At 41.5% G+C, this 27,480-nt stretch overlaps 1 protein-coding gene across 1 annotated transcript; it reads left to right on the forward strand.

The window, feature by feature from the left end:
* Positions 1–18,079: 18,079 nt before the first annotated feature.
* On the forward strand, positions 18,080–26,805 carry LOC141988225 (cryptic protein-like). Its single transcript, XM_074954056.1, has 6 exons — positions 18,080–18,212; positions 18,535–18,584; positions 19,306–19,452; positions 23,507–23,621; positions 23,722–23,831; positions 26,353–26,805. The coding sequence occupies exons 1-6, from the start codon at positions 18,199–18,201 to the stop codon at positions 26,478–26,480; spliced, it is 564 nt and encodes a 187-aa protein (XP_074810157.1). The 5' UTR covers positions 18,080–18,198; the 3' UTR covers positions 26,481–26,805.
* The last annotated feature ends 675 nt before the right edge of the window (positions 26,806–27,480 follow it).

The raw sequence follows: 27,480 nt of genomic DNA on the forward strand, positions 1-27,480 counted from the left end.
TCATTTAAAATTAAATTAAAATGCAGAGCCCCCCCGGACCGGTGGCCAGGACCTGGGCAGCGTGAGTGCCACTGAAAATCAGCTCGCGTGCCGCCTTTGGCAAGCGTGCCATAGGTTGCCTACCCCTGGCTTAAAGCAGCTTCATTAGAGAGCTTACATCAGCACAGCTGCATCAGTGCAGCTGCTAAAACGTGCAATACAAGAGAGACTCAGACTTACTGTACCTGAAAATCTAGGAGTGAAAATTTTACTACAGGATTCAGATGGATTGACTACTTTCCATACATATTCTCTTCCAATTAAATGAATCATGGGGAGCAAACCTGTCAGAATCCATTAGGGGGAAAGAGGAAGAAAGAGAACAGAGTGCCTGCTTTCCAAAGCATTTCCCCAAGATACTACAGGCTCCTGACATCACAGAACTTTATTTCAGTGATATCACAGAATGATGCATAGTGGGATGTCTTGAGCAAATTAGGATGTGCCAATAGATTTGAAGAGAAGTGAATAATATATATTTTTAAAATAGTAAACTGAAACTTATCTTTGTGCTGAATGCATCCTCCCCAGCCTGGATTCTGGGAGCTCTGAGAACATATTTCTGGATTTAGCCCAGTGTTCAGTTTAGCTTTGCAATTTATCTTGAGTGTTTAAATGAATTATTTTGGGCTCAGGTTTCACAGTGTTAGATTTAGGACTTTGGGTCATGTTGTCATCTTTATTTATCCAGGTGGTAGCAACCCATTTTGATTACAAACTCAATCTCTTTTTCCAGGGCAATCTGACTAGTAGCTTTATAAATTACTAGTAACAAAACAGTACATTCCCACAGCAATACATACGATTTAAGATCAATCAGCAAAAACTAAAATACGATAAAACTGAAATTCAATGTCAAGAAACAAACTTAATCAGAAGCAGGAGCAGAATGTGAGATGAAAATGTTTGGGGTAAATTGAAAAGATGGGAGTATAAGTCTTTAATTCACCTTGAAGGTCATTATAACAGTCAAAAGAAAGTGAAGAGTAAACTTTAAGACAAGCCAAAACACTGAAAAATGTTCCTTACCTCTAGAGACTATAGGACAGAAAAGGTTGTGGTTTAGTTATTGATAAAACTATGTGGGCACTGTAGAATCATTATTGCTTAACAGAATGAGCCAAAGATCCCTCTGGATTATTTATCAGTCGCTCTTAGTAAAGGCAGAGCTTTTAGCAGTGTGGGATGTGCAACCAATACAGTGAGATCTAGGAATTTTTAAAAAACACTTCTTCAAAGGACCACTTCATTTCATTTGATTTTTTCAAACCAAATGAGTATAAAAATGGGATATTTCAACTATGCCAATCCATTTTAATTATTTTTTGTGATTAAAATATGATACGTTTGTTTATCCTTTCTAGCTTTCATTATTTTACCATTCTTCTTCCTAACCTGGATACCGTGTTCCTAGAAGATGTATTATGCCTGTTTCATTACATATGCACGATTCAGAACAACTTTTTAAAAGCTTATAACACAGACAAAATTGGAAGGAGCATAGTTTTACCATCATCTAAAACAATCCAATCCCTCTCAGGCTCTATTTATGAGAAGTATATTCAATGCTACCATGGGAATGACACATACTCCATTTTACCTGTATTAGTGGCCCTTCTATTGTGTGGATCAGGTCTGACAACTGTAAAACTGTGTTTAAGGGAGAGTTTAAAGACAGTTCCTTAACATTGTTCCTGAGTCCATTGTTTTCCACAAACCAGGAATTGTCTTTGTACTCCTTTATGCAATGCTTTGAACCTGAATGACCTACTGAAATCAGAACGGAGTTCTTTCTTGCTAATACAGTAGTGTCAATTTTGTCAGCGAGTCCGAATGGGACTAGGTGAACTTTCACAAACCTGACACAGTGCAGTTTCCTTAGGGCTTGTCTACACTGGCAAGTTTCTGCACAGTAAAGCAGCTTTTTGCACTCAAACTGCAGACATGTACACACTGCCAAGCCACTTTGTGCGCAGAAACTCCTCAGTTGCAGCGCTGCAAAAAACTCACCTCAACGAGAGTCGTAAGGCTATTTGCGCAGAGGCTCCAGCGCTCTATTGCCATTGAAAACACTTGATTGCTTTCTGTGCTGTAATTGGCCTCCGGAGCTGTCCCATAATGCCTCAAGTGACTGCTCTGCTCATTGTTTCAAACTCAGCTGCCCTAGAGACATGTGCCCCTCCCCTTTCAAAGCACCATTTCTGACAACCTTTGCGCGCTGTGCTGATCTGCTCTGGGACACAAAGCAAACCACTAATGTGGAATGCTCCTGCTGTTGAACACAGAGGCAGGTGTGTGCGGTGCAGAGAGCTCAGGAAGGGTTTTCCCCTCCCCCTGCCTTACAACTGGTTGCTTCCTGCCACTGTGTGAACTTACAAGACAGCATGCTGACACACTCTCTGCCCCCCCAAACACACTGTCTCTCTCCCCCGCTCCAAACACACATACACTCCCGGTCACACACTCTTTCTGCCCCCTCCACTTCATTGCCAACTGCTTTTCAAATGGAACAATGGGATTGGGAAACCTGCATCATGTGATGCTGTGCCTGCCCCATAAGGCATTGCAAACCCTTGCCAAAGCACCCTGAGGCCAGTTGCACAGTGGGATAGCTACCACAATGCACTGCTGTCTTTGCTGTTGCAAGAGCTGCTAATGTGGATGCACTCCAGCATCACAAGGAGCACAGTGTGGACACGCAACAGCAGTTTAATTCCAGCGTTTTAATGAAAGTGGTATAACTTGTGGTGCAGAAACTTGCCAGTGTAGACATACCCTTAATGAACTGTATGTCCAGCTGCTGCAGAGGGCCCTCAGTGTTTGGGTTTTTTCTTTTAATAGTGGCAGCACTACCTAAAGAAAAGAAAGACAGACTGAGCTCCATCCCAGTTCAAAGATAAGCAGGTCACGCATCATCATGACTCTTACTAGATATTCTATACTGTGTTAAAGTATTGGAGTTATTTGTATTGCAGTGGCACACAGAGGCCTCAACCAAGATCAGGACCCTCTTTGTGCTAGTCACTATCCATACATTTAGTAAGAGACAATCCCTGCTTCGTACAGATTACAATCTAAATAGGCAAGACAGAAAAAGCAGGAGGGAAAAACAGAGGCAAAAGAAGTGAAGTGACTTGCCCAAGCTCAGTGGCACAGCTATGTTATCCAGTCCAAGTACCAAGCCCCAATCCAATGTCCTAACCATTGGATCACATTGCCTCCGTTCATACAACAACCACCACTCTCCCATAATCCAGAGTAGACCTGAAGCTTGATATTTGAAAAATAAAACCATCCAGGGCCCAGAACCATCAGAGACTGTGGGATCTAGTGAACATATCATCAGGGTGGATTGGGAAGGGGATTCCTGAGAAGCAAAACTATGTGGGCAGAGGGGTAAAGAACAAGAAGACTCACTAGACCCAGGCCAGATGACTGAATTTAAAGAAGCAGGATAGATAATTTTTAGAAGGGCAATCAAAGATTTTGGAAGGAGGGGTAGTATTTGAAACTAACAGGGCTTAGATGTGGTTCATTTGAAGGACTAAGATTCAGGACAAGTGTTATTTTGAACTGACCCATTCTTCCCTACTTATTACACCTGTGGTCTCTGAAAGGCATCACCACTCTTGTGTTGGTCCACCTGTTGCACATACAAGTTAAGGGCCCCATTTTACAGAACTTGGTCTGCAGGATAAAACCTTCAGTCTGTGGAACCAATTTTCAAACTTGGGCAACCACTTTGCACCAGAGTACTCCAATCACCCCTCAAGCATCTGTTTTAGCTGCCTACCTGCCAATTTGAGCTCCTAAATGTATAATTGTGCACCCTAAGTTAAGTACCATTTCTTTTGGGGCATTTTATAATCTGTGCAAGACCACAGCTGAGAGCTACACAACACACCAGTGAGCATGGCACAGCCCTTATTTTAATCAAACCTTCTCACATCCTGCAAACAGCACTTGGGACAATCCCAAAGATTCTTCCGGACTGATGCAGCAACTTCACATGAGGCCTGATCTGAAGCCCATTCAAGTCTATGGAAAGATTCCAATTGACTTCAGTAGGCTCAAAATTAGGCCCATTGCACCTAAAGGGAAAGTCTCAGGGCAGACAGCTGTACTATGTGTAGCTTACGAATGTTATGACTTGTTGTCTGTGTACAGCACTTCTACATGTCTAGAAGTTTGCTGTCTGCAGCTGCTTGGCAGCCATTTTGAGCAGCAGTGTTCTGTGCAGTCTGCTACAGAGATGACACACACAGTGTGCTCTCACACAAATGTTACTTTTGTTCTCTCTTGACTTGCTGTTTCTCAATATAAAGTAAATGTCATTATCATAGAGTTTGCTTTTTGTTTATGAGTAAACATAACCATCCTTTCCACCACTGTTTATTACTGCAGTCCCTCCAGTTTACCCCCAGGGTTTTCCTTACAAACCAAATCTCTTCTAACCATTTGCTGACTTACTTGTGGAAACAATGTGCATGGCCTTGTCTGCAGCCTGCCTAAAGAATACCTACACCTTCCTGAGAAGTGTACTTTAATCCCCTTCTCCCTCCTGCTTGAAAACAGGGCTTTGCTTTATCCCATCATTTTTCTGTCCAAGAGAGCTGAGTGGCAGGAGTCACTGTTAGGTGAAGTTCACTCTGTGAGTTGAGTGCATTGCTTCTCTGACCCTTCCAACCCCTCACTGCCTAGGAAATGAAAGGCACAAATTGACAGAACAGTCTAATAATGACCTGTCAACATTCACTTTGGAAAATAAAGCTGTTTTTGAATTGTAGGAGGGGGGAGCACTTTAAGGAACTGAGTTCTACCATTTTAAAACTCAGACAGCATCTCAGAAATGGCAAACAGTAATCAAGTGTGTAAAGAAAAATTCTTCTTATCCTGGGATGAGACCTTAATTCCAAATTCCATCACAGAACAAATTTTTATGGACAAGCTATAAAGCCCTTTGAAACTAGGGGTTTATAAGGGGAATGCTGATACAGACTTAGCCATGGCCAGGGAAGAACAGCTCTGCTATGATTACTGAACACAATCTATAATCTGCATGGCGCGCTGAGTCAAAAGGAAAATGAGAGGCTTTGCATAATGTTGAAAATCAATCAGGGCTTTGATGTCTCTCTAATCCTACACTATCTCATAGTTCATTTCATGTCCAAGTGATGTGTCATGTCATTTAAGATTATTGTAATTAGAAGGAATGGATCAGAACCCAACAGGAGAAAGAATATACTCTTTATTTGATTTGATTTACTTAAATTAAACACTGTTTTTTCAAAACATATAAGCAGCGTCTACTGTTTTAGATGGTGTTTTTAAAAGGAAGAGGTGGGAAATTATCAAGTAGTCTATTCACAAAGAAAAGCAAACAGAAAGCAGCTTGTATAATCCTTATACTGTTTGCAGGTTATTAATATGCAATGTATGCATTGAAAGTCAAATCCTGGGGCAGCCTACATGCCCACAGAATGCCCCAAATTAACTTCAAAGCCAAGGCTCAGCTGTGCAGGCAATAGCAGTGGAGATTCTGTGCTGTGGGGCCATGCACCATGCTATACGATTACAAATGAGATCTCAGCTGATAGCCTGAGCTTCCACCACCAGAAGGAGCTATGTGGACAGGCATGCAATGTGTTTGACCAATGGGGCCACGCAATACTTATTTAGATTTAAAATGAAGCCGTCGAGCCAATGCTCCAGGCACCTTAATGCATCATCAATAATACAATGAAATCCCAACAGCATTCAAGTAATCATTTCAAAAGAAACTCAGCCAGCCAGAGGCCTACTGAAACTCCTTTCCCCGCTTCATCTTTGCTGGAAACTACAGATGTATGGGAATACTAAGATTCAGTAGCACAAAAGTCCTATATGCAGTGTAACAGTGAGCATCGGCTATTCTTCTCAATGGCCTGCATTGCAGCCTGTGACCTAGGTGTGCAGACAGCTTGGCTGCTTGTGAACTAAGGATTCTCTCCCCCATCCCCTGATATTTTCCATGCCTTGCAGGACTCTTATTACACAGGGCTTTGCCCCACTCTTAGGTTTCACTCTATGAAACTTTGCAGTTTCAGATTTCAGAGATCAGTGGTACAAGGCTTTTTCTTAATTTCAGTTCACACAGGATCACAACCCGAGTCTTGGGTTCAAACAAATCTAGCCCCTCCTCCGCTGTCTCCCCTCCCCCCCAGCCATGCCGCCATGCAGGCAGCGCTCTGGGCGATGGAGCTGCGCGCCTCTGCAGGGCAGTGCGGCAGCATGTCTGGCTCCGGCCGGGCGGCACAGCTGCCAGACATGCTGCTTTGAGCAGCATGGTAAGGGGGCTGGGGCTGGGGGCTCCTGGGGGGCGGTCAGGGGACAGGGAGAAGTTGAATATGTGGGGGAGTCCCAGGGGGCCTGTCAGGGGGTGGTTGGGTGGGGCAGAGGTTCTGGGGGGGCAATCAGGGGATGGGGAACAGGGAGAGTTGGAAAGGCATGGGAGTCCCGGTGGGCCTATCAGGGGGCGGGGGTTTGGATAGGGGTCGGGACAGGCAGGTGACAGGGAGCAGGGGGTGTGTGGATAGGGGTGGGGGATCCCGGGAGAGGGCGGTCAGGGGACAAGGAGCAGGGGGGTTGGATGGGTGGGGATTTCTGAGGGGGGCAGTCAGGGGGTGGGAAGAGGGAGGGGTCGGATAGGGAGCAGGGCTAGGCTGTTTGGGGAGGCACAGCCTTCCCTACCTGGCCCTCCATACAGTTGTGCAACCCCAATGTGGCCTTCAGGCCAAAAAGTTTACCCACCCCTGCCCTATGGTGATCTTCTGGTCCAAGAAGAAAGTCCCAGCTTGCAGCTTCCTGAACAGGCCAGTGTTCCGAAAGATGCGTGCGTCATGCACCTTTCCGGACCAGCCTGCATTAATGCCTGTGAAACACCCACGGTGATCCACAAGTGCCTGGAGAACCATTGAGAAATACCCCTTCTGATTAATGTACTTGGTGGCTAGGTGGTCTGGTGCCAGAATTGGAATATGCGTGCCATCTATCACCCCTCCGTAGTTAGGGAAGCCCATTTGTGCAAAGCCATCCCCAATGTCGTGCATGTTGCCCAGAGTCACAGTCTTTTGGAGCAGGATGCGATTAATAGCTCTGTACACTTCCGTCAACACGAGTCCAACAACTTTCCCACTCCGAACTGTTTAGTAACCAATCGGTAGCAGTCTGGAGTAGCCAGCTTCCACAGTGCAATCGCCAAATGCTTCCCCAACGGCAGGGCAGCTCTCATTCTCGTGTCCTTGTACAGCAGGGCTGGGGCGAGCTCATTACACCGTCCCATGAATGTGGCTTTCCTCATCTGAAAGTTCTGCAGCCACTGCTCGTCATCCCAGACGTGCATGACAACGTGATCCCACCACTCAGTGCTTGTTTCTCGAGCCCAAAAGCGGCGTTCCTCTGTGGTCAGCACCTCCGTGAATGCCACAAGCAATCTGTGTCGTAGCTGCTATGCGTGGTAAGATCAGTGTCGCACTCCTCTTGCCTTTGTAGTTTAAGGAATAACTCCACTGCCACTTGTGACGTGTTGGTCAGAGTGAGCAGCATATTGGGATCCATTCCTGCAGACTGAAGCAGCAGGGCGCGCAGTACACAAACTGTTGAAAGATGGCGGCAAATGCGGATGGAAGCACAGGGATTGCTGGGATGCGAAGCAATGCATCATGGGGCATTGGGACAGGACCCAGGATGCCCCGCGAACCCATCCACCTTCCCACAACTCTTGGCGGCAGAAGAGGAAGAGATGCTCTGTGACTAAATCTTGGGGGTGGGGGTGGAGAGGACTGTGGATGGGGAAGGGGTGCTGGCCCAGGGCCGGGGTCACCAGCTGCCTGGGGCTGCGGGGCCAGGGACCGCTGCTGGGGGCTGCCCGAGAGGCTGGCTGCAGAGCTGCTCCAGCAGCAGCCTGCGTGGCTGTCCCTGGGGCCACCTGAGCAGCTGGGGTCAGCCACCCTGGCTGCTCCAAAAGTCACAGAGGTCACAGAAAGTCACAGAATCTGTGACTTCCATGACCTCTGTGACAAAACAGAAGTTTTTACTGAAGCTGTGTGAAAAATATGTCGTTCCTAAATCAAGGTTAAAGGAATGTACTCTTGCCATTATTATTTGTTGTATTGGGGTTCAAAATTCCCCATACCCCTTGGAACAGCTCTGTGCAAAGCAGCTAAATAAACCCTCCATGATTTATACATTTAGAAGATATATGGGGACTTACACACATTGATCGAAACTGAATCTGTAAAGAAGACTCAATGTAGGCGTCTGTTTGGGGAACTGAATGAAAATGTTCATTGTTTATTATCTTTTTCCAAGCCGGTTCACTCACCCCAATTATTTTCATGTTAAATGGATTAAATCAGGAAGCCGTTATCACTGGGCAGAGGCTGTTTTATGCAGCCAACTAAACCATCGTCCTTTACAAATAGGTTATGGACACCACAAATTATTCTTATAATTAAGCTGACCTTGATCTCCTTCTTTATAACTTCATTAAACTCTAGCTCAAGGGAATGTAAATAAAAGTCTCCAGCTCCTCAGTACAAATGAGTTAAGACAGACTTGAGTCCATCTGGGCCAGAACTACGCTAGAAAATTTTACAGATAGCACTTTTGCCAGCACACAGCTCCCACCATTGCAATGTCAGCCAGGATAGCATTCAGAATCACAAGTCAGGATCAACAGGGAACCAGAAAGCTCAGAGTGTGGCCAGACCAAGAAGTGATTTACAAAAAGAGTGTAAATTTTTCCTGAATCTCTCACAAAGGATTTGGCTTTGCACTCAAATCTGGAGGTGAAGTTTCTTATTTATCCAGATTGGTTCTCCCACAGCTACTTAGAACTGTTGAATTTGCTACCACTAGACTAAAGAAGAGGAGTACTTGTGGCACCTTAGAGACTAACAAATTTATCTGAGCATAAGCTTTCGTGAGCTACAGCTCATAAGCTTTCGTGAGCTACAGCTCAGCTCACGAAAGCTCATGCTCAAATAAATTTGTTAGTCTCTAAGGTGCCACAAGTACTCCTTTTCTTTTTGCGAATACAGACTAACACAGCTGCTACTCTGAAACTAGACTAAAGGTTACTCTATTTGGTCAGGCTCACATTTACAGAGGGGAGCAGTCAGCACACATCAGCCTCACTGAGGGGACTGGAGTTGCTTCTGTGCTACATTGGTTAGTCCTAGAGCTAACTGGAAAATTTTTTTTACGTGGAAAATTTCAACTTCTCATCAAAGCCCCAAGCCCCCAACTTCAGTTTTTGGCAAGAAAATTGAACAGTTTTGAGTAAACGAGACACTTGGGGGTCAGAGGGATGCAATTGAAAACCCAATCTTCCATTGGAAAAGTTTTGCTGTGAAATTTTCAAACAGTGCTAGTTAGTGCAGCTGACTCAAAAGCACCTGATTTACCTTAGTCACAGCCAGAGTGTATACCTGTTAGTCAAGGAGATGCATTACTGAATAATCAGTCCAGTTTCTTATTTCGAGGTATGGGAAGAAATAAATGGTTGTCACACAATGATCACAGGCTAGCTAACCAGCTTCTACATCTTTTAAATATTTATTTGTACTAATGGCCAAGATTTTCAGAAGTGACTAGTCATTCTGCATGCCTCCATTTTTGGGTGGCCAACTTGAAATACCTTTAGAAGGGTGCTCATAGTCAGAGGACGCTGAGGTTCTAAGTACTTTCTGTAAGTAAAGGACCTTTTAAGGAATCTCAGGTTGAGCCCCCAACAAATTAATCACCCAGAATCACTATGAAAATCTTGATCAGTCTCTTTTTAAAAGGTAAATTTAGTACTGCTGAAGGCATGGACTTGACAGGCCTGAAAAATAAAGTTCTTTCTCCATAGAAAAGTTAGAGCATGGACAGCAGCCCTCCAAGTTTCCATACCACACTTCTGATATTTTTAAACCCTGAGTGACCAACCCATAGGCACAAAAGAGTACCTTCATTTCCATGTCCATTTAGTCTTTAGCCTCTATTCTGAGGCTGGCAATAAGAATACCTTGGGCCATCTGGGCTGCTGGCTTGGCGATGGGGACACCTGCCCACTAAGGAATGACACACAAAAAACCAACCCAAAGATGATACAACAATTCAGTCACTGTCCCAGTGACCTAAAACCAGAAGGTCTCCATAGTTCTTTGCCAGTCATATGAGCCATGATGCCTGCCAAAGCCCTACGGTGCCATATCCAATGACGATAACGTAAAACTTCTGTGAAACCATATGTCAGTTTCAGGTCACTCTCTTTTCAAAGATTCCATGTTGTTTGATTTGATTTGAAGACTCATGCCAGACTAGCCAATAGCAAATTACTTCTTAGTCCAGTCCAGCCCCGTGCAGTCCTTACACAGCAAGCTGTAACAGGTAGAGGCAAAAAAGGAAATGTGTGTTGGAACAAGCCACTGCCTAGCAACTCCGTAGTCACATGAGCAGTTCTCACTCACACAAGGGTTTCTATTGGCTTCAGTAGGACTCCTCATGTGAGTTTGCAGGCTCAGATCTGTTCTTTGGAATGACTGAATATCAGACTTGCCGTTCAGACATATATCCTTCCTCTCAGCCCAAGATGTGACTAAAACTCAGCCCATTGAGTCTGGCTGTGGCCCAGTCTCAAAACCTGGTGAACATCATCCACAAGTACTGAATGGAGCAGACTTCCCAGAGATAACCGGGAGGGGCATACCATTTGGTATCAGTCCCTGGCTCCCCACAGGTGCTGCTCTTATTCCCTCTGTTGCTTTGCTGCAACTGCCTCTGATGCATCCAGGTTGTTTTCCTGAGTGAGAGCTGAGCATTCATCCTGGCATCTCTTTGGAGAAAGTACTTAGGAAGTGGCACTTGCTTCAGTGACTTGTGGTACACTTCTCTAATGCAAAATACACCCAGTTAGGATGGAGGGGCCTACACTGTAATATTTTACATTGTTTGAACATGACTGTGAAGAATCAAGTTAGCTGACATGATGTTGTGCATGATTTTTCAACCAACGCAGACCATTAGGGTTTAATTACAATTAGCTGACATGATATGGAACATGAAAGTTGTGGTCAGCATCATGTCAACTAACTCACTTTTTAACAACTGTGTTCAGTGGGTAAAGTTTTATACAAAAAAAAAAAAAAAGACTCGGTGACATAAGCAATAGATGTAAGAGTTAACGAATTTAAATAATGCCTTCATTTCTTCTTTTCCTTCCTCCTTTTCTTCCTCCCAAAAGTTTTACAGTTCACCTTTAGAAACTAATTTTAATTAAAGAGGAAACTACAACTTTTAATCTATTAATTAATGTACTACTCCTTATGATGGTGCAGTAATAAGGAAATTAATATAATATAATGTTCTGACATAATCTGCCTCTTTAGAACACTCTAATCCTTTTTAATTGCTTTATAAAGTGTCTATGATTCATTGACTCACTTACTTTAAAAGGCAATTAGTAAAGTAGAACCCAACGGTGAATAACTAGAAGGTTCCTAATGCTACAGGCTAAATTATGCCACTCCCATTGAGAGTTTGCTAGAGTGGGGAGGGAATATACACTGTCACAGGGACCAGGTACAATTTCTCTCCCCATATTGTGGAATGGGGCTAGTGATGCGTACAGCATTGACTAGCCCCAGAGAGTGAGAGAGAGAGAGACTGTGAAAGGTGCAGCTTAGCACATCCACCTCACCATCTGAGGACACCCACTACCTCTAGTCCATGAAAACCCCTGCCAATATGCTGCTGTTCTTCCCCAGGTCTTCTTCCAGGCCTTCTCATATGGCTTCAGCTGAGCCTTTCCAGTGCTTATTCCCTGGTTCTCTCTCAACAAGGGGTTGCCCCAGCCCTGGTCCCTATAGAATTTCAGCCACCCCTTGTCCCTCTCCACCTGGTAGCATTCCCTCTTCCCAGCAGGCTTTGGTCCCAATTTATAGTGAGTTACCCGATCCCTGTACTACAAGTAAGTAAGATGATGTGCCATTCTCCCCTCCCCTCTTTTTCTGCAGAGGCATAATTAAGCCCTATCCCAGGGGTCTTTTGGCAATGTTTCCTGCTCAATTTCCTGAATTTCATTAGCAGGAAGTTCACTCATCTTATTTTTTGTCATGACCTCTCTGTAGCACAGTCAACTTTTGAAAACCAAGACATGTATACCTTCCATTGGAACTGGAGTAGGATATTTATTGTTCTGATCAATGATTAGTAAATATTCAATTAATTTTTGCTTGAATTTGCACTGTCCATGAACATCAACTGATGTTTAAATCGTTGGTAAACATGGACTCTCCCAGAGAAAGTGCATGGGGTTTACCAGCTTTTCTGAAAGGTACATTTAAAAGGCCTAAACAGCTTATGAGTGTCTCTTTCCTTCAGAACCTAATTCTATAAAAGAAGCAATTTAAATGAGCTAGAATTTTTTTAAATGATCATTTAAACAAGTAAAGCAGTTACTTTTATTATGGAACCTATTTACTTTACTATAAAGAACATCCAATTAGCTAAAAGAATCACAATATATGATACAATTCACACAATTCATTTTCCTAGGGTAGGCAGATCCTTCAAGGCTACAGAGTGTAGTTCTAACATGGAAAACCCAGGAGAACTCCAATGGACATGCTCAAAGAATATATTTTATATGACTGATACTGCATGTGTTCACTTGATTTACGTTGGCCATGATTTGGTTTTGCCACACACAGGATATGCAGATGGATCTGTAAAGTATCTCTGGAAGACTGACACTTGGCAATACTCACCAAGGGTGAAAAGTCCATGAAGCTATGGAGTGCAAAATCTCTCATTATCACTACAAGGCATGAGCTTTCCTCTGACATGTATATCAGAAAGGTAGAACCTATAGTCTTGATAATGGTTTTCAAAGCCATCTTATCCAGGGGCAAACCCAGGTTATAAGAAACCGTTTATACCAGGTTTCAGTGTGGCAGCCGTGTTAGTCTGTATCCGCAAAAAGAAAAGGAGTATGTGTGGCACCTTAGAGACTAACAAATTTATTGGAGCATAAGTGAGCTGTAGCTCACGAAAGCTTATGCTCAAATAAATTTGTTCATCTCTAAGGTGCCATACGTACTCCTTTTCTTTTTGTCTATACCAGGGATTCTCAAAGTGGAGGGTCAGAACCCCTTAGGGGGTCATGAGGGAACTACATGGGGGGTCGAGAGCTGTCAACCTACACCCCAAACCCCGCTTTGCCTCCAGCATTTATAATGGTGATAGATAGATAGATAGATAGATAGATAGATAGATAGATAGATAGATAGATAGATAGAGTGTTTTTAATTTATAAGGGGGGGTCGCACTCAGATGCTTGCTATGTGAAAGGGGTCACCGGTACAAAAGTTTTTTGAACCACTGATTTATACAACTAGTTTGCCAGCTACTGTTAATTTATAGGTTTCTCTAACGATGCACATCACTTCACATACATTAATGACACTTCACAATACCACTGGGAGCCAAGCCAAAGCATTTTTATCCCAGTTTTACAGATGGGAAACTGAGGTACAGAAAAGTGAAGTAACTTGTCCAATGTCAAAGTGGAAATCTGTATAAGAGCCAAGGACAGAACTCAAATTTCCTAAAATTCAGTCATAAGATCATTCTTCAATAGCTAGATCTTTTTGTGTTGTGTAGGCATGTCTTATGATTCTCTAGACACCACTTGACATATTCAGAACATGTTCCACTTAAACTTCCTTTATACACTATGCTTTCATGCATATAACTGGGTACAGCATGCAAAGTTTAATGCAGCTAATAGAGTTTACATTTACATTGCTATTAGGCTGCTATACCATAGCAATACACTGAACTGATAGTGCCCTTGGTAATAAATACACACTAAAAAGGAGGGGGAAGATTAAATACTTTCTTAAGCAGTAAAACTCTTTCAAAAATCAAGTGCATTAAGGAAATCTGTTAATTCATACTGATGGAGCTGAAATAATAATGAATGAGTTAACTATTGTGATGTAACAAGGAGTCTGGTGGCAATTCTCTTGAGATTTAATCTATGCCTCTGAGAAACCACACTGGTTTCATACAGCCAAGCAAATGGCAACATGATAATAGAACCCAACAATAGCAAAGTCAAGGGTTCCTGGTGCTAATTGTCTTGCTAGTCCCAGGCACACCTTAGAGCTATTAGCTTTTAAAGAGCTGCTAAATTGTACTGAACCCCTCCAGAAATGTCAGTTTTCACCACGTTGCTGCATTTAAAATCAAATGTAACATAATTCAGAAGAGAAAACAAGGAGATGTATTTTTCATTCTAACATCAGCAGCATCTCCAACAAATCCATCAGTGAGGTTTTTCAATTTTGTTTTTATTAAGCTTTATAATAAATGTAGATATCTGAAAACAATGTCTGATCTGAAGTTACAGGAATCAGTAAGAAAACAATTGCCCAAAAATGAATAACCTTCTGACACTGATCTTAGCAAACTTAAGCTACAAATAAAAGAAGAGAAAATACCTTCTGCAGTTTCCACAATATGCTATGCATCCGATGAAGTGAGCTGTAGCTCACGAAAGCTCATGCTCAAATAAACTGGTTAGTCTCTAAGGTGCCACAAGTACTCCTTTTCTTTTTTCTTTTTACAAAAAAAAAGTTTCATCTATGTAATAAACATCTGGAACAGTCAACGTTTATTCACTAGCTAACCACAACCACATCACATTAACCATTCCATTAGCTATATGTTGTTGAGGGCTTGTGATGGCCACTATATAATTATTTTGCATCTTCAAGAGTAGGAGATTCAGAGCTTTTCTACACGGGGAAATAGCCCAGAATAAGCTATTGCAGAATTCCTTTCTTATTCTGCACCCAATATGCCTTTGTGTGGTTTAGTTTAATCTACTTCTAGAATGCATTAAGTTAAACCACAAAAAAAGGGACTCTGAAGCCTGGTTACACTAGAAAATTAGATCGATTTAACTATGTCAGTCAGGGGTGTGAAAATCCATACCCCTGAGCTGAGTAGTTAAACCAACCTAAAGTCCCCATGTAGACAGCACTAGGTCAACTGAAGAATTCTTCAGTCAGCCTAGCTACCACCTTTCAGAAAGGTGGATTACCTACGCCAAAGGGAGAATCCTTCCTATCAGCATGGGTAGTGTCTACACTGGAGCGCTACAGCAGTGCAGCTGCAGTGGGGAAGCTGTGCCACTGTAGCGTTTTAAATATAGACAAGCCCTCAGACCTTCTCTGCATTAGAAAGTTGTACCACCAAGGAGTTATTTCAGTATAAATGTGTTTTATACTGGTACATCTTATTTCAGTACAGGAAGGGAAACAAGCTATTCTAGTATAAGATAGCTTAATACTGGTCTAATTGTGCCCATATTAAGGTTTGTACTGGTATAATTACATCAGTAAAAATCACCCCCTTGTTGACATAGTTATCCTGCTTTTCAGAATCTTCCTTTTTCAGAGGAAGAAAAGTAAAACCAAAGACAGCTTGTGGTAATTACAGCTCCTCTAACACTTTAACAAGAGATAGGAATGTTAGGCCTAGTGTCTCGGATGAATTTCCATTCAAATAATTGCATTCTGCCTATCTAAAAGTCTCCCTAGACATTCAGATATGTTCTTCACTTTCTTTAATCCTTTGCTATTCTGCACTTTCTGTTCTGAACTATGGTGCATGTTTGGTATGTACTTCCACCCCAGAAGTGGCTAAGATCCCAGTCCTGCAAAGACTGTGTTCTGGCCAACATAACTTCGGTGCTCAGAGGTGTGAAAAATCTAAACCCCTGAGCGCCATAACTATGATGACCTAAACCCTGGTGTAGATGCAGCTAATTCAATGGAAGAAAGCTACCATTGCTTGAGCAGACAGAGTTTCTACAGTGAGGGAAAAACCCCTTCCTATGCGTACACTATGGCATTACAGCAGCAAAGTTATGGTGCAGTAGCTATGCCCTGACACTAGTGCCCGTAATGTAGACATGGCCTTATGAACATGCTTAACTTTACACACTGTTGAACTCCTCACTGTATGAAAAGTTAAGCGTGTGCTTAAGTCTTTGCAGGAGCCTGCTCACCTTATCTGTGATGAGTAATCCCCTTGAAATGAATGGAACCACTCACATAAGTAAGTGGCCCATCCTTTGAGATCTATAAATATCAGGTACTAATTATTGTTTACCATCATTATCCTGAGTCAAAGTTCATGGAAACAAATACTACTTCAATTTGCAAGTCTTTGACTCCCCTTAGGTTGTAAACTTCTTTTTTTTTAAATGCAGAGAGCTGATGAAGATCATTGTTTATCGGCTACTTGTATGTGTGTGAGAGAGTAGGATCATGGTGAGAGAGAGGATCAATTTTGGGGGTCAATTAGGGAGGGAATCATTACAAGAAGAATGAATTGCTTTGTGAGATTAGTGAGTACTGTAAATTTCTCCTTCCTTATTATACCTTTACATAGGCACTCTTTCACCAGTGAACTCTGAAGGCAAAAACAAACTGGACAAGACTGTCACACCGGCTCCTGTTTTTAATGGAAACTCAATGGCCCCCATTATATTAACTTACTTACTTGAAATGAAAACGTCAAAATGTTTGGTTTATTTCTGAGGCACCATTGCAGACTTTCTACTTCTTGCAATTTTACTGCACACCTCATGATGTTTGTGATTTTTATTAAAGCCTATGCTCCTGGATAATATGAGAATTTTAGCCTTCATTTAATACAAATTACGTTTCTAGCCTTTGTTTTTGCAGGGAAAAGTAGAAAATATGAACCTTGAAAGCTCAAAAACGAGAAAGCAAAAAAGAGTTCAGAATTTATTACTGTTTAAAATCATATGGTTTTTTAAAGCGAATCTCTCAATATTGGGGTCTGAACTCATAAATGATAAATGCTTGGGTATGCAATACTGCACCTGAAATAACAGGAAACCACTTTGAGATAGGCATACACCCAATAAGTGCAACAGGCCTCCACTAATATAGAGCATGGAGGGTCTTCTGCAAACATACTTGCACTCATTTAGTCAAACTGGTTTAGTTAAAGTGCAAATCCCTGTGTGGAATTATTTCAGTTTCATTCAAACCTGTTCCTTAAACTACACCAAAATAAAGTATGGTTTAAACAGAAACAAGTGTGTTTACATGGCCTTTTGCACAAGTGTAACTAAATCTGTTTAAAATCATATCTTAAGTTAAACCCATGACACTCTGCATGTAGACAAGCACTTATTTAGGGATATGCACATTTTATAATCTAATAAATAATACATTATTATTGCATCCCTCCCTTATCTGTCAAGGTCCTTATGGGACTGCACAGTTAAATAGGTTTCAGAGTAACAGCCGTGTTAGTCTGTATTCGCAAAAAGAAAAGAAGTACTTGTGGCGCCTTAGAGACTAACCTATTTAGTTATTTATTTATTTGCTCAAATAAATTGGTTAGTCTCTAAGGTGCCACAAGTACTTCTTTTCTTTTCACAGTTAAACAATAAGTTACCAACCATTAAAATATTGTATATAGTATTTAAAAGGTCCCAAACAAGGTAGCATATTACACAGAAACAAACATACAAAAACTCCAAATATGGTCCCTTTGCTGGTTCCTGACTCATTTTATTTTTTTCTGGGCTCTACATCTTGATCAAAAGACTCCAAATTTGCACCATTAGCCCTATCATCCTGCATCCTGATGCTCCCCAGAAATTTTCAAGACAATCCGAGTGTGCATGTGGATATTAGAAAGTTCAGTTCAACCTTAACTATGGTGCCCCAGGGCCACCCCATAATGGGGCCAGTATAACATCACCCCTCTGGCCTCTTGGCAAATTGCTGAGTTAATGAGAAGAGGTCAAGCAAGGAGGTGGGAGGAGAGAGTTGGAAGGTGCTAATTGTAAGTGACCTGCTGCAGGGAGCCAGGGAATACATACAGTGTCAACTCAGTGTTAAAGCTCAGGGGGATAAGCATTACCCTGTGAGCTGAGGTGTGCAAGGAAGTAGCTTTAGTCTGCCTTCTGTGTTCCCTTCTGTCAGAAAGAGTTCTTCATTGTATGGACTGTGGTGTGAAAAATACAGCAGAGGGATTTTAGGTTTAAGGAAAGGAGAGAAATACAGTCTGACCTGAGGAAAAATGCTGCTTATTAGGTAAGCTAATGCTACTTTATATACAAAGAGTCAGTCTGGAAAATGCCAATGTTCATTCATTCTAGTGAAGTGTATCGACATTTTATAAAATCTTATATTTAAGATCCTTAACTTCAATTTTATCTTTCTCTATACCTATCTTTTTCCTTTGTACTCATCAATGTAGTACTGTATGTAGGTGTTGATTTCCCTTCCTCAAACCCTGTGTTACTCCAGGACTGTTGAGCATAATAAATTCTAGGTTTATTGCTCCTTTGATGGTGTAATTTAACTCCTTTTAGTGAGATCAGCATTCCCTTATATGTATCATTTTGTGTTTTAGGTTTCTTTTAAGCTTGGCGCTATCTTTACAAGTAATCCAATTTGGAAATGGTAAGAGAACTCCTTCTCTCCCCCTTCCCACCCCCATTTTGCTTTTGTTGGTTTTCTTAAATGAAAAATGTGTTTTTCTGTGCACTTTGAATACTTTTACTTGTAATACAAACCAAAAACTGCTTTTACCCTCACCCTGCAAACACTTGCATATGTGAATAATCCTAAGTGCTTCTATTCATGTGAGTAACATTAAGCATGTACCAGATTGTTTGCAGCATTGGAGTCTTCTGTTAACACTGCACACTGAATCAGTTGCCAGTTCCACTCTAAACTCAACTGAGGACAGAGTTTGGCTCAATACTGATGTCTCAGGCTATGTACAGTTTTTGGGGGGCAACTTTTAACTATGTGTGTACAGTGGCTAGCACAATAGGCCTGAATCCCTCGTTCGGAGCTGCTTGATACTATTGTTATACATACTACTAAGCTTCAGCAGGATATTTCAGAACATTCCAAAAAACTTTTTCCCTGTCCCAACTCTCACTGAGAGCAGATCAGAATTAGATCAGGCCTGAAGCAGAAAAACAAACAGAAAAAAGGTAAATAAAATACTGATCAGCTTCCATACCACGATGGAATAATATCTGCACCATCACCTCAAATTTGCATGAGAACTTTATTTGAACATCATCTGTGCAGCTGTCAAAGCTAAATCTACAATATAGCCATCACTGAGAGTCTGACCTAATTTTTGTTGTTTTTTAATATATATTTAAAGGCTGTGAGGGGGAGAACTGTGATGATAACCCAGACCAGAAAAATCCAAACACTTCCTTAACCACCTTTAATGATATAAATAATCTCAATTCTGAGAGGAGAAGGAGGAACCCCTCTGAAGTCTTACCTTTCACTGGGCTTACAGATGGTAAGTTATTCATTGAATTGGGAGGCAACAGGTTTTTCATGTCCAATGTGAACTAGCTTCTCGAGGAGAAACCCTTTCACGCAAGCACCATTGCATAATAACCTGACTTCTTTATGTTAAAAAAATCAAGGGCTATACTTCTGTGCCCACCTGTTGGATGCACAAAACTCTGTATTTGCATACATAGTGATGTTTGTATGAATAACCTGTGTCATTGTACACAGAAATATATACTTGCATGAAAGATCCTTTGTACTTAATAGAAACTGAATCTAAATTCTGCAGGAAGATACGGATTCCACAGTAAATTCCATGGAATCATGGGGCTCTGATTATGTTGTGCATTCATCCCATATGCACTCAAGATACACCTGTGTGTGTGAAAATGCATGTTTTTCCACACGAGGAGTGTATATACGTATTTTTGCAGATTGACCTTGCTGCATATGGCCACATCTAAAACTTTTAGAGCCCATTTTTAAGCAGTTACACAGAATAAATGAATAGCAGCCAAGTGCCCAGAGAGTGGGAAACTCTCAAAAGTCTAGTTTATGATCCGATTAAATGCGGTCTTGAAAAGAGAAAATTGTACAGCAGATTAGATTTCTTTAAAAATTAGAGCTACCCACAGGTAAAAATTAAATATAAACCATGTGGCCAACTCTAGTGGCTTAGAAATGAGAAGGCAAATAAATGTAACTTATTTTTTCTTTAATCTCCTGATTTGTATGCCACTCATGCTGTTTTCGGGGTGACACTTCTGATTTAATACTCGGACTTGGCAACACTGTATAAATCTAACCTCAATCTGTAACTTGTCAAAGTGTTGTATGGCATTTAGCCACCCAAAATCCCATCAAAATATCCTGTGACACTTGGAAAATGTAGCCCCATGGATAATCAGAAAATGCTGCTAGTCCATGTCAACACTAATGCTGTAATTGATGGAAAGGGTTAAAGGTGATACCTCATACACATCCTTCTCACTTTTGCCTTTGCAAACAGATGAAGGGAAAGTTGGCTCAAATCATCTCTTTTGGGGGGAGCATGGCATTAGGGTTTTGTTGCCACTTAAATACTTACTGGTACATGATCAAAAAAATATCCGCAAAAAGAGCAGGAGTCCTTGTGGCACCTGAGAGACTAACAAATTTAGTCGAGCATAAGCTTTCGTGGGCTACAGCCCACTTCATCGGATGCAATGAAATGGGCTGTAGCCCACGAAAGCTTATGCTCAACTAAATTTGTTAGTCTCTAAGGTGCCACAAGGACTCCTGCTCTTTTTGCGGATACAGACTAACACGGCTGCTACTCTTAAAAAAATTATTATTTTCTATGCTCACAGTTCGTATATTTGCATTCTCGAGGTGGGGGAAAGAGGGAAATCAAGCTTCACTGTGTACATGATCCAAATTTAACTATTTGTTTTCAATAACTAAAGAAACCTGCTGACGAATCACTGTCCACACTGGTGCTTTTTGTCATTAAAACATTAAAACAAAAAACGTTCAGGGGTGTGTGGGGGTGTGTGTTTTTTCACACCCCTGAGCAACAAAAGTTTTAACGACATAAGTGCAGTGTAGACATAGCCTCAGTAGCACAGCATATAGTCTAGTCAGGCACTGTAGATAAATTGTTTTAAAGGGGCTGCCTAACACTGTGATTTAGAATTTATAATTGTGTATTCATGCTAAGAAAGAATCGTTTTGCACACTTCTGGGCATGAACTATGGGGGTTGAGAAGGAATCTCTCTCATGTACAGCACTGCAAAACTGCTTAGATGCACTACGGAAGCAGGCAAGACTTTGTTCTCTGAAACATCAGCAATTCTCATGACCAGACAGAGGATACCACACTAGGTGGATCAGTAGTCTGATCTGCCTTGCAATATCTCATGTTTCCAGGTTAAAAAGTGAAGTCTGAACTGTGTGATATAACTCTTAATTGACTTGTTCTGTGTTTGTACAAGGCCTAGCACAATGGGGTCCTGGTCTGTGACTGGGGCTCTGAGCCATTACACTAATACAAATAATGAATAATTTAAGAATGCTGCACATGATGTAGCTTATTAGCAGGAACAAGCTACAACGTATGTACAATAGTCAGTCATAAATATCACATTCTACAGTTAGAACTGCTCCATGAAAATAGATATGCCCCTCTGCATGAGGCCATGCTTGAAGTGTACAAATCTGTGAGAAGAATTTGGAAATAAGTGCTTCTCTGGCATTTGAGAGCCATTGCCACTCACATTAAATCTTCTTATGAATTCTGTTTTTCCCAGAAACGCTTGTTTTGGTTTGATTGTTATTAAGACAACTGGGGGGAAAAAAAAAAAACCCACACTAGAAGAATAGGAACAAACCTCTGGTCTATCTAAATATGAAAATGCTCTTCATTATGTGAACATCGAGGGAGCTGTGCTGAAAGCTATTGCCATGATTCAGAGAGCATGTTCTTGTAATTATTCTTACACTTCCCCACCTCTTTAGTGGAAAACAAACTATAAAGAACTCTTTAGAGGTCAGGCTTCATGCATATTAGTGGGTGAGGTACTTTTAAACAGCTGTTGCCTCTGCTATAGCTGTTCTGTAGATAAATAGAACTTAGTCTCCATTGTTTTAACCCACCATATTTCAGAAGAACTTCTAAAATGTGTGAAGGCGCAGAGAGTATATATCTTGAAATCTGTGTAATATCTTCCTACCGCTGTTATTTCATTTTGGAATCCAGTCCTATTAGAGCTATCTGATCTACGCTTCTGTACTTGGTTGTTGTTGTTTTTTCCCCCCATGAAAGATCTCTAGCATTCTGTTGTAATTTGGCACAGTCCATACTCTCTCTGTCATCCAAACTATCTTTTATATTCTCAATAGTTCACATGTAAATATCTTACCGACAGATGCAAATGTTTTGAAACACTTCCTCTACTTTAAAGCAAGTGAAGTGTTTGTGAAAAGTACTAGATTAACACCTCTGGAGACTGAAGTCCTCTACTGCCCACAAAGCAGGCAAAACTGGGCTCTAAAAGGGACTACGTCTGTGCAGAGGACCCCCAGAATTTTTTCAGATGATAGGCACAATGCAAGGTACCTCTGAGGGTTCCAGGCCAAAGTTTCTTCTTCAACAAAACTCCCATCCAGAACAAGGAAACAAAACAGAGTCACGCACCAAGACCCATCACTGGGCCCTAAGTAAAATCCCCTCATGTTCACTTTCCACCCATGGCTCCCTGCTGTACCTCTCCCAGCCAGCTCCCCGACACGGGCACTCACCGCAGCTCCCTGAGCAGGTCCTGGGGCTGTTGATGAGTGAGTCCTGTGGACGGGGCAAGGCTCCGGAGGATGGAAGGGGTTGCCATGACACAGGAGCTAGCCCCACAGTGACGAGGAGGAGTAGCGCCTGCCACCCCACTGCCTACTCAGGTTTGGCACCCGCTGCTATCTGTCATCACGGGGAGTAGTGGGATCAAACTTGAGAGTGACATCGAGACCTGGTGCATGGACGTCACAGCGACACTCATGTTTGGCCCTGTGGCCCCTTTGTCATAACCTGAGCGGCAGCGCTGCAACCCAGTGTGCCAGGTCGCAACTCTCTCAGTTTTGGTTCTGGTGCTCCCCTCTCATGACTGAGGGCTGTGGGGCCAAACTTGAAAAAGTAGTGGGGCAGCCAGTGCTGTTCCTCCTCACCACTGCTGTGGGGCTGGCTCTGCCCCTGCCAATGGTACACACTACACATACTACTCATATGGCTGTGGGCATCACAGCCTCTGTTAATGTGAGGATAATCAAACCTTAATTTAGGAAGAAATTAATTTCAATCTTTGCTTTATTTGAAAAGACTAACAAATTCAACCAACTGTAGTGGGTTCTTCCCAGTGGACAAGTATTTTCTACAAAGAAGTGGACCCTAAAAGCCATCAGATGGTAATTCTTTACCAGACAGCTTCCTAGTGGTGACCTAGCTGTGCATGGCAAGTCTCTCTGTTTGACAGTCTGGTTCCTCAGATAACTTGTAGTTCTTCCTTTCTGCTCTCTCTACTTTTGACTCAAGCCAGCAAACTGAACAGAAGCTGCTGTCAGAATGGAGGGACCTGTTTCCTGGGGAGTTTTTGCATATGTCCAAAACACTTTACTGGCAGACACTGTGAACGTGATAAACGGATCAGGTAAGCAACAAACAGGGATTATCTCCCAGTGAAGGAGAAAGAGGAAACTCAATTTTCAGTCACAGCACTCCTGTTTATGGAATCTTTTCTCCTCCTGCAGTAGCTGCGGTGTCATTGGCCATGGAGAGTGGACCCAGGAAGGATGTTTGTTTTGCCAATGTATTTATGGGATTCTGCACTGTTTCCCTCAAGACCAGGAAGATGGTTGTGGTAAGAGGCATCATTATTCCTTTCGAAAGCACAATTCATGTCAGTTAGTCACATATCTATTGCATATTTTTACTATTCACAGCTCAACTCTGTCATATATTCAGTAATCAGCTATGAGGGGAGTAAACACTTGGGCAGTGTCAGGATTATTCAGAATCATTCAAGACAGGAGGTCTGACTCAGTGAAAGGGAGTCTCTTGAGTTCTGACAAATTCCAATACTGGGAATAAAATGAAAGAAATGAGGATTCCAGATGTACAGAATAAGGGGAAATTTAACACTTTGCCTGGACCAGACTTAACATTGGGGTCCAGCCTAGGTGAGGAAAGTGAGTCCAGACACTGAGGCTAGGCATCAGGAGGAATGGATTTATCAGGGAACTGGTACTATGCTGTACAGTCTTTTTTTTTTACCTCTGTTACCATTTCAAGTCCCACCCTGGGTAAGTAATGACTTATCAGTGGCCTAATTAGACATTCATAGTCATAGGGATGAGCATTGGACTGTATTAGAATGAGTTTGCTCTCAATCCAGAGACCAAAGATTACACTGGTATCTCTACATTATTAGCCTTCTTGACAGAAAATTTCCCACCAGTGCCAACACCACTGCGCTCCCACCAATCGTGGGAGTGCTAGGCCATGTTTACATTACGGGTCCTAAAGAGGCACAGCTACAGCACTCAGCTGTAACGCTGTAACATAAGGGCTTACTACAGTGACAGAAGGGTTTTTTCCATCTATGACAGGTTTCAGAGTAACAGCCGTGTTAGTCTGTATTCGCACAAAGAAAAGGAGTACTTGTGGCACCTTAGAGACTCACAAATTTATTTGAGCATAAGCTTTCGTGAGCTACAATCGAAAATACCATATTTTCCACTGAATGCATCCAATGAAGTGAGCTGTAGCTCACAAAAGCTTATGCTCAAATAAATTTGTTAGTCCCTAAGGTGCCACAAGTACTCCTTTTCTTTTTCCATTTATGTAGGTAATCCACTTCCCTAAGCGGTAGATAAGAAGTTGACAGAAGAATTCTTCCATTGACCTAGCCATGTATACACGGGAGGTTAGGTCAGTTTAATTATGGGACTCGGTGTTGTGAATTTTTCATGCCCCCAAGCACCGTAGCTATGTCAACCTAGACCAGGCCCTACTGTATACTGCCCACTGGCAGTATAATCATTCTGTCATCTAATCCTGCTCAAATCAGATCTAGTTGACACTGTGATTAACACATTGACAGTTGCTGGGGTCTTGGTTACGTTGGAGTTCTCACTGTTGCTATCATCAGTAGAAACCCACCAGTGGTAGCAATGATGGGAAATTTTAGAAAGATAAGTGTAGGGACTTGCCTTCACTAGAGGTGACCCCTCTAGCCCAGTATGGAGGCACACTGTCAGGATATTATGGGAAAGTCTGTACAATCTCTGACCACAATGGACTTGACCGGTGGATAAATAAGAGATTTTGTATGTCAACACCTTTCAATAGCACTAAGTTCATGTTAATATTTTTGGTTTTTAAAGATCTGGATAAGTATCTGGAGTGTGGGGTGAAATACTAGACCTCTCAGAGAAAGTTAATGGAGTGAGAGGTGGTGTTCAAGAATTCCTCAATTCCCTTATGGTCAGAGATTAATATTTTTTAACTTAGCAGATCTCTCTGAATTGAGGGGGAGTTACAGGGTACACTTCTTTTTAGATTATATATATAAAAAAATTGTGACCTATAATGCATATAAAATATGTATACAAAATGTTATATAGCATTTTTTATAATATATATTACACACACACACACAGTGAAAATCTTTATATAGTACATAATGTAACAGAAAATTGTTCCTTCCAGATTTCCTTTAATTTAGACAGAGATCTGCTAAACTATAATTTATCTGTGTTTGTGTGGGACAAAAGAAAAGATCTCTCTTCATTAAATGTTTACCATGTTAAGCCCTTAAGAAGTTAGAATCAAGGTAAATACAAGGGGCTGGCATTCTGATTAGCAAAATCCAATTAACCTGGAAAGACCATCAAGTGAATTAACAAATTTGGTAATCTCTTTAGAAGGAATTTTTCCATTCAAGTTCCCTGGAGGCTTTTATTTACAAAGGAAAAACCTGAAAGCTTTTAGTACTCTGACATTTTTCTTTCACATTAAAACCAGTTTCTGGGTCTCTAGGGGGAACATTACCTCCATGTACTTACTCCATATGCACTTGCAAAGAAAATATGGCAGTACTTAAAAGCAACATTCTGGCAAATATCTGGGATTTACATACGAATACCTGGAGGTTTTCTCTCCCAAGTGTCATCAAATCTCATCAGTCATTTCTTAAACGTTCTCTGAGTGCTGCCATTCGCAACTCTTTCAGAACTGTAAACACTCCCTTGAAAGAGTCTCCATAGCTGGGTGTTCAGCTGAAGCCTGAAAGGAAGTACTTTGGAGCAATGAAGTAGATGCAAATCATACCTTTTTCTGTTTAATTTAAAGGAATTTAAATTCATGCTTTGTTCCTTCAGGTCCTACAAAGAAAAACATGCCTGCTTGGATTCATCTTGGAATGAGTTCTGAAGGACTAAAACTTCAGCAGACAACAGACATCCTTATAGTTTCCTTACTGTTTCCTCTGCTTTGTCAGCTCCTCTAATGAGTAACAAAGATAAGAAGCAAGAAAGGTAGTTACTTTAACAATGAGAAAGTAACATGAATATGAAGCCTTTTGTTTTATCTTTAATTGTATAATGGCAAGCAGCAGGAACTGATTATCTGCACTTGATATTAGTGTTTCATGGATGCCAACTGACTGCTTTAATAAGTGGGTGGTTAGGAAAAGAACAGAATTTTTATTTTATCCTACAACAAATCCATCTATTCCTATGCATTAAAACAGGGGCTATAAGTATGTCTCTTCCCCCACCCATCTTGAAGTGGCCCTACTAATTGCTTTCAAATATTGGCTTCTATGACGTTTAATATTGAAAGATCAATTCTTCCAGTGGAAGATGCTATATTTACACCTACTTAGGCTAAGACAGCCATAATTGTATTGTTAATATGATTTTGCTTTAAATATCTAATTTTTAATAATTTATTATCTCTTTTGGCTATTTCAGCTGTTGAAAAGACAGAAAACTAAGTCATTAAGTAATGGTTTTCTTGTCAATCTGGATTGATTTGTTTTCCCACTAACTAAATTAAAACTTTGAAAGAGCCATCCTAAAGAGACAGTCATTCGTATAATAATAGTTTCATACTTGAAGATATTGTATAAGTAATCATTTCAGCCACTATCCCTACATGCAAATAAACATTATTTTAAAATTTTAGTCCAAACACTTAATTTTTCAGATGGTACAATTTTTCAAAAGGGCCTTTGTTGATTTGACCGAATTACTTTGGAAAATGTGTTTCCAGAAAGTGGATTATGTTCAAAAGACGTTTCCTACACACATCACTAAAGAGTATTTAGTCAAGATTATGGATGCTTATCCATTGTGTTCATTTTGTTAATTGTCCCTCCCCCACCTTAGACTGTCTAGAACCATCAGCAGATCTGAATGGCATTTGAGGTCCTAATTCTTTTCGTCCCCACCCCTTTCCTTCCCATGCCCTCTCACTCAATTTCACTTTTGAAAACCATTTTTTGA

This window comes from Natator depressus, chromosome 5, assembly GCF_965152275.1.
Source record: "Natator depressus isolate rNatDep1 chromosome 5, rNatDep2.hap1, whole genome shotgun sequence".
Lineage (NCBI taxonomy): Eukaryota > Metazoa > Chordata > Testudines > Cheloniidae > Natator > Natator depressus.

What these genes read in the sequence shown, in the direction of transcription:
- LOC141988225 (XM_074954056.1), top strand. An exon ending in AGTAATCCAATTTGGAAATG is followed by an intron (nt 18,585 to 19,305) that starts GTAAGAGAACTC and finishes ATATATTTAAAG; the next exon opens with GCTGTGAGGGGGAGAACTGT. An exon ending in GAACGTGATAAACGGATCAG is followed by an intron (nt 23,622 to 23,721) that starts GTAAGCAACAAA and finishes CTCCTCCTGCAG; the next exon opens with TAGCTGCGGTGTCATTGGCC.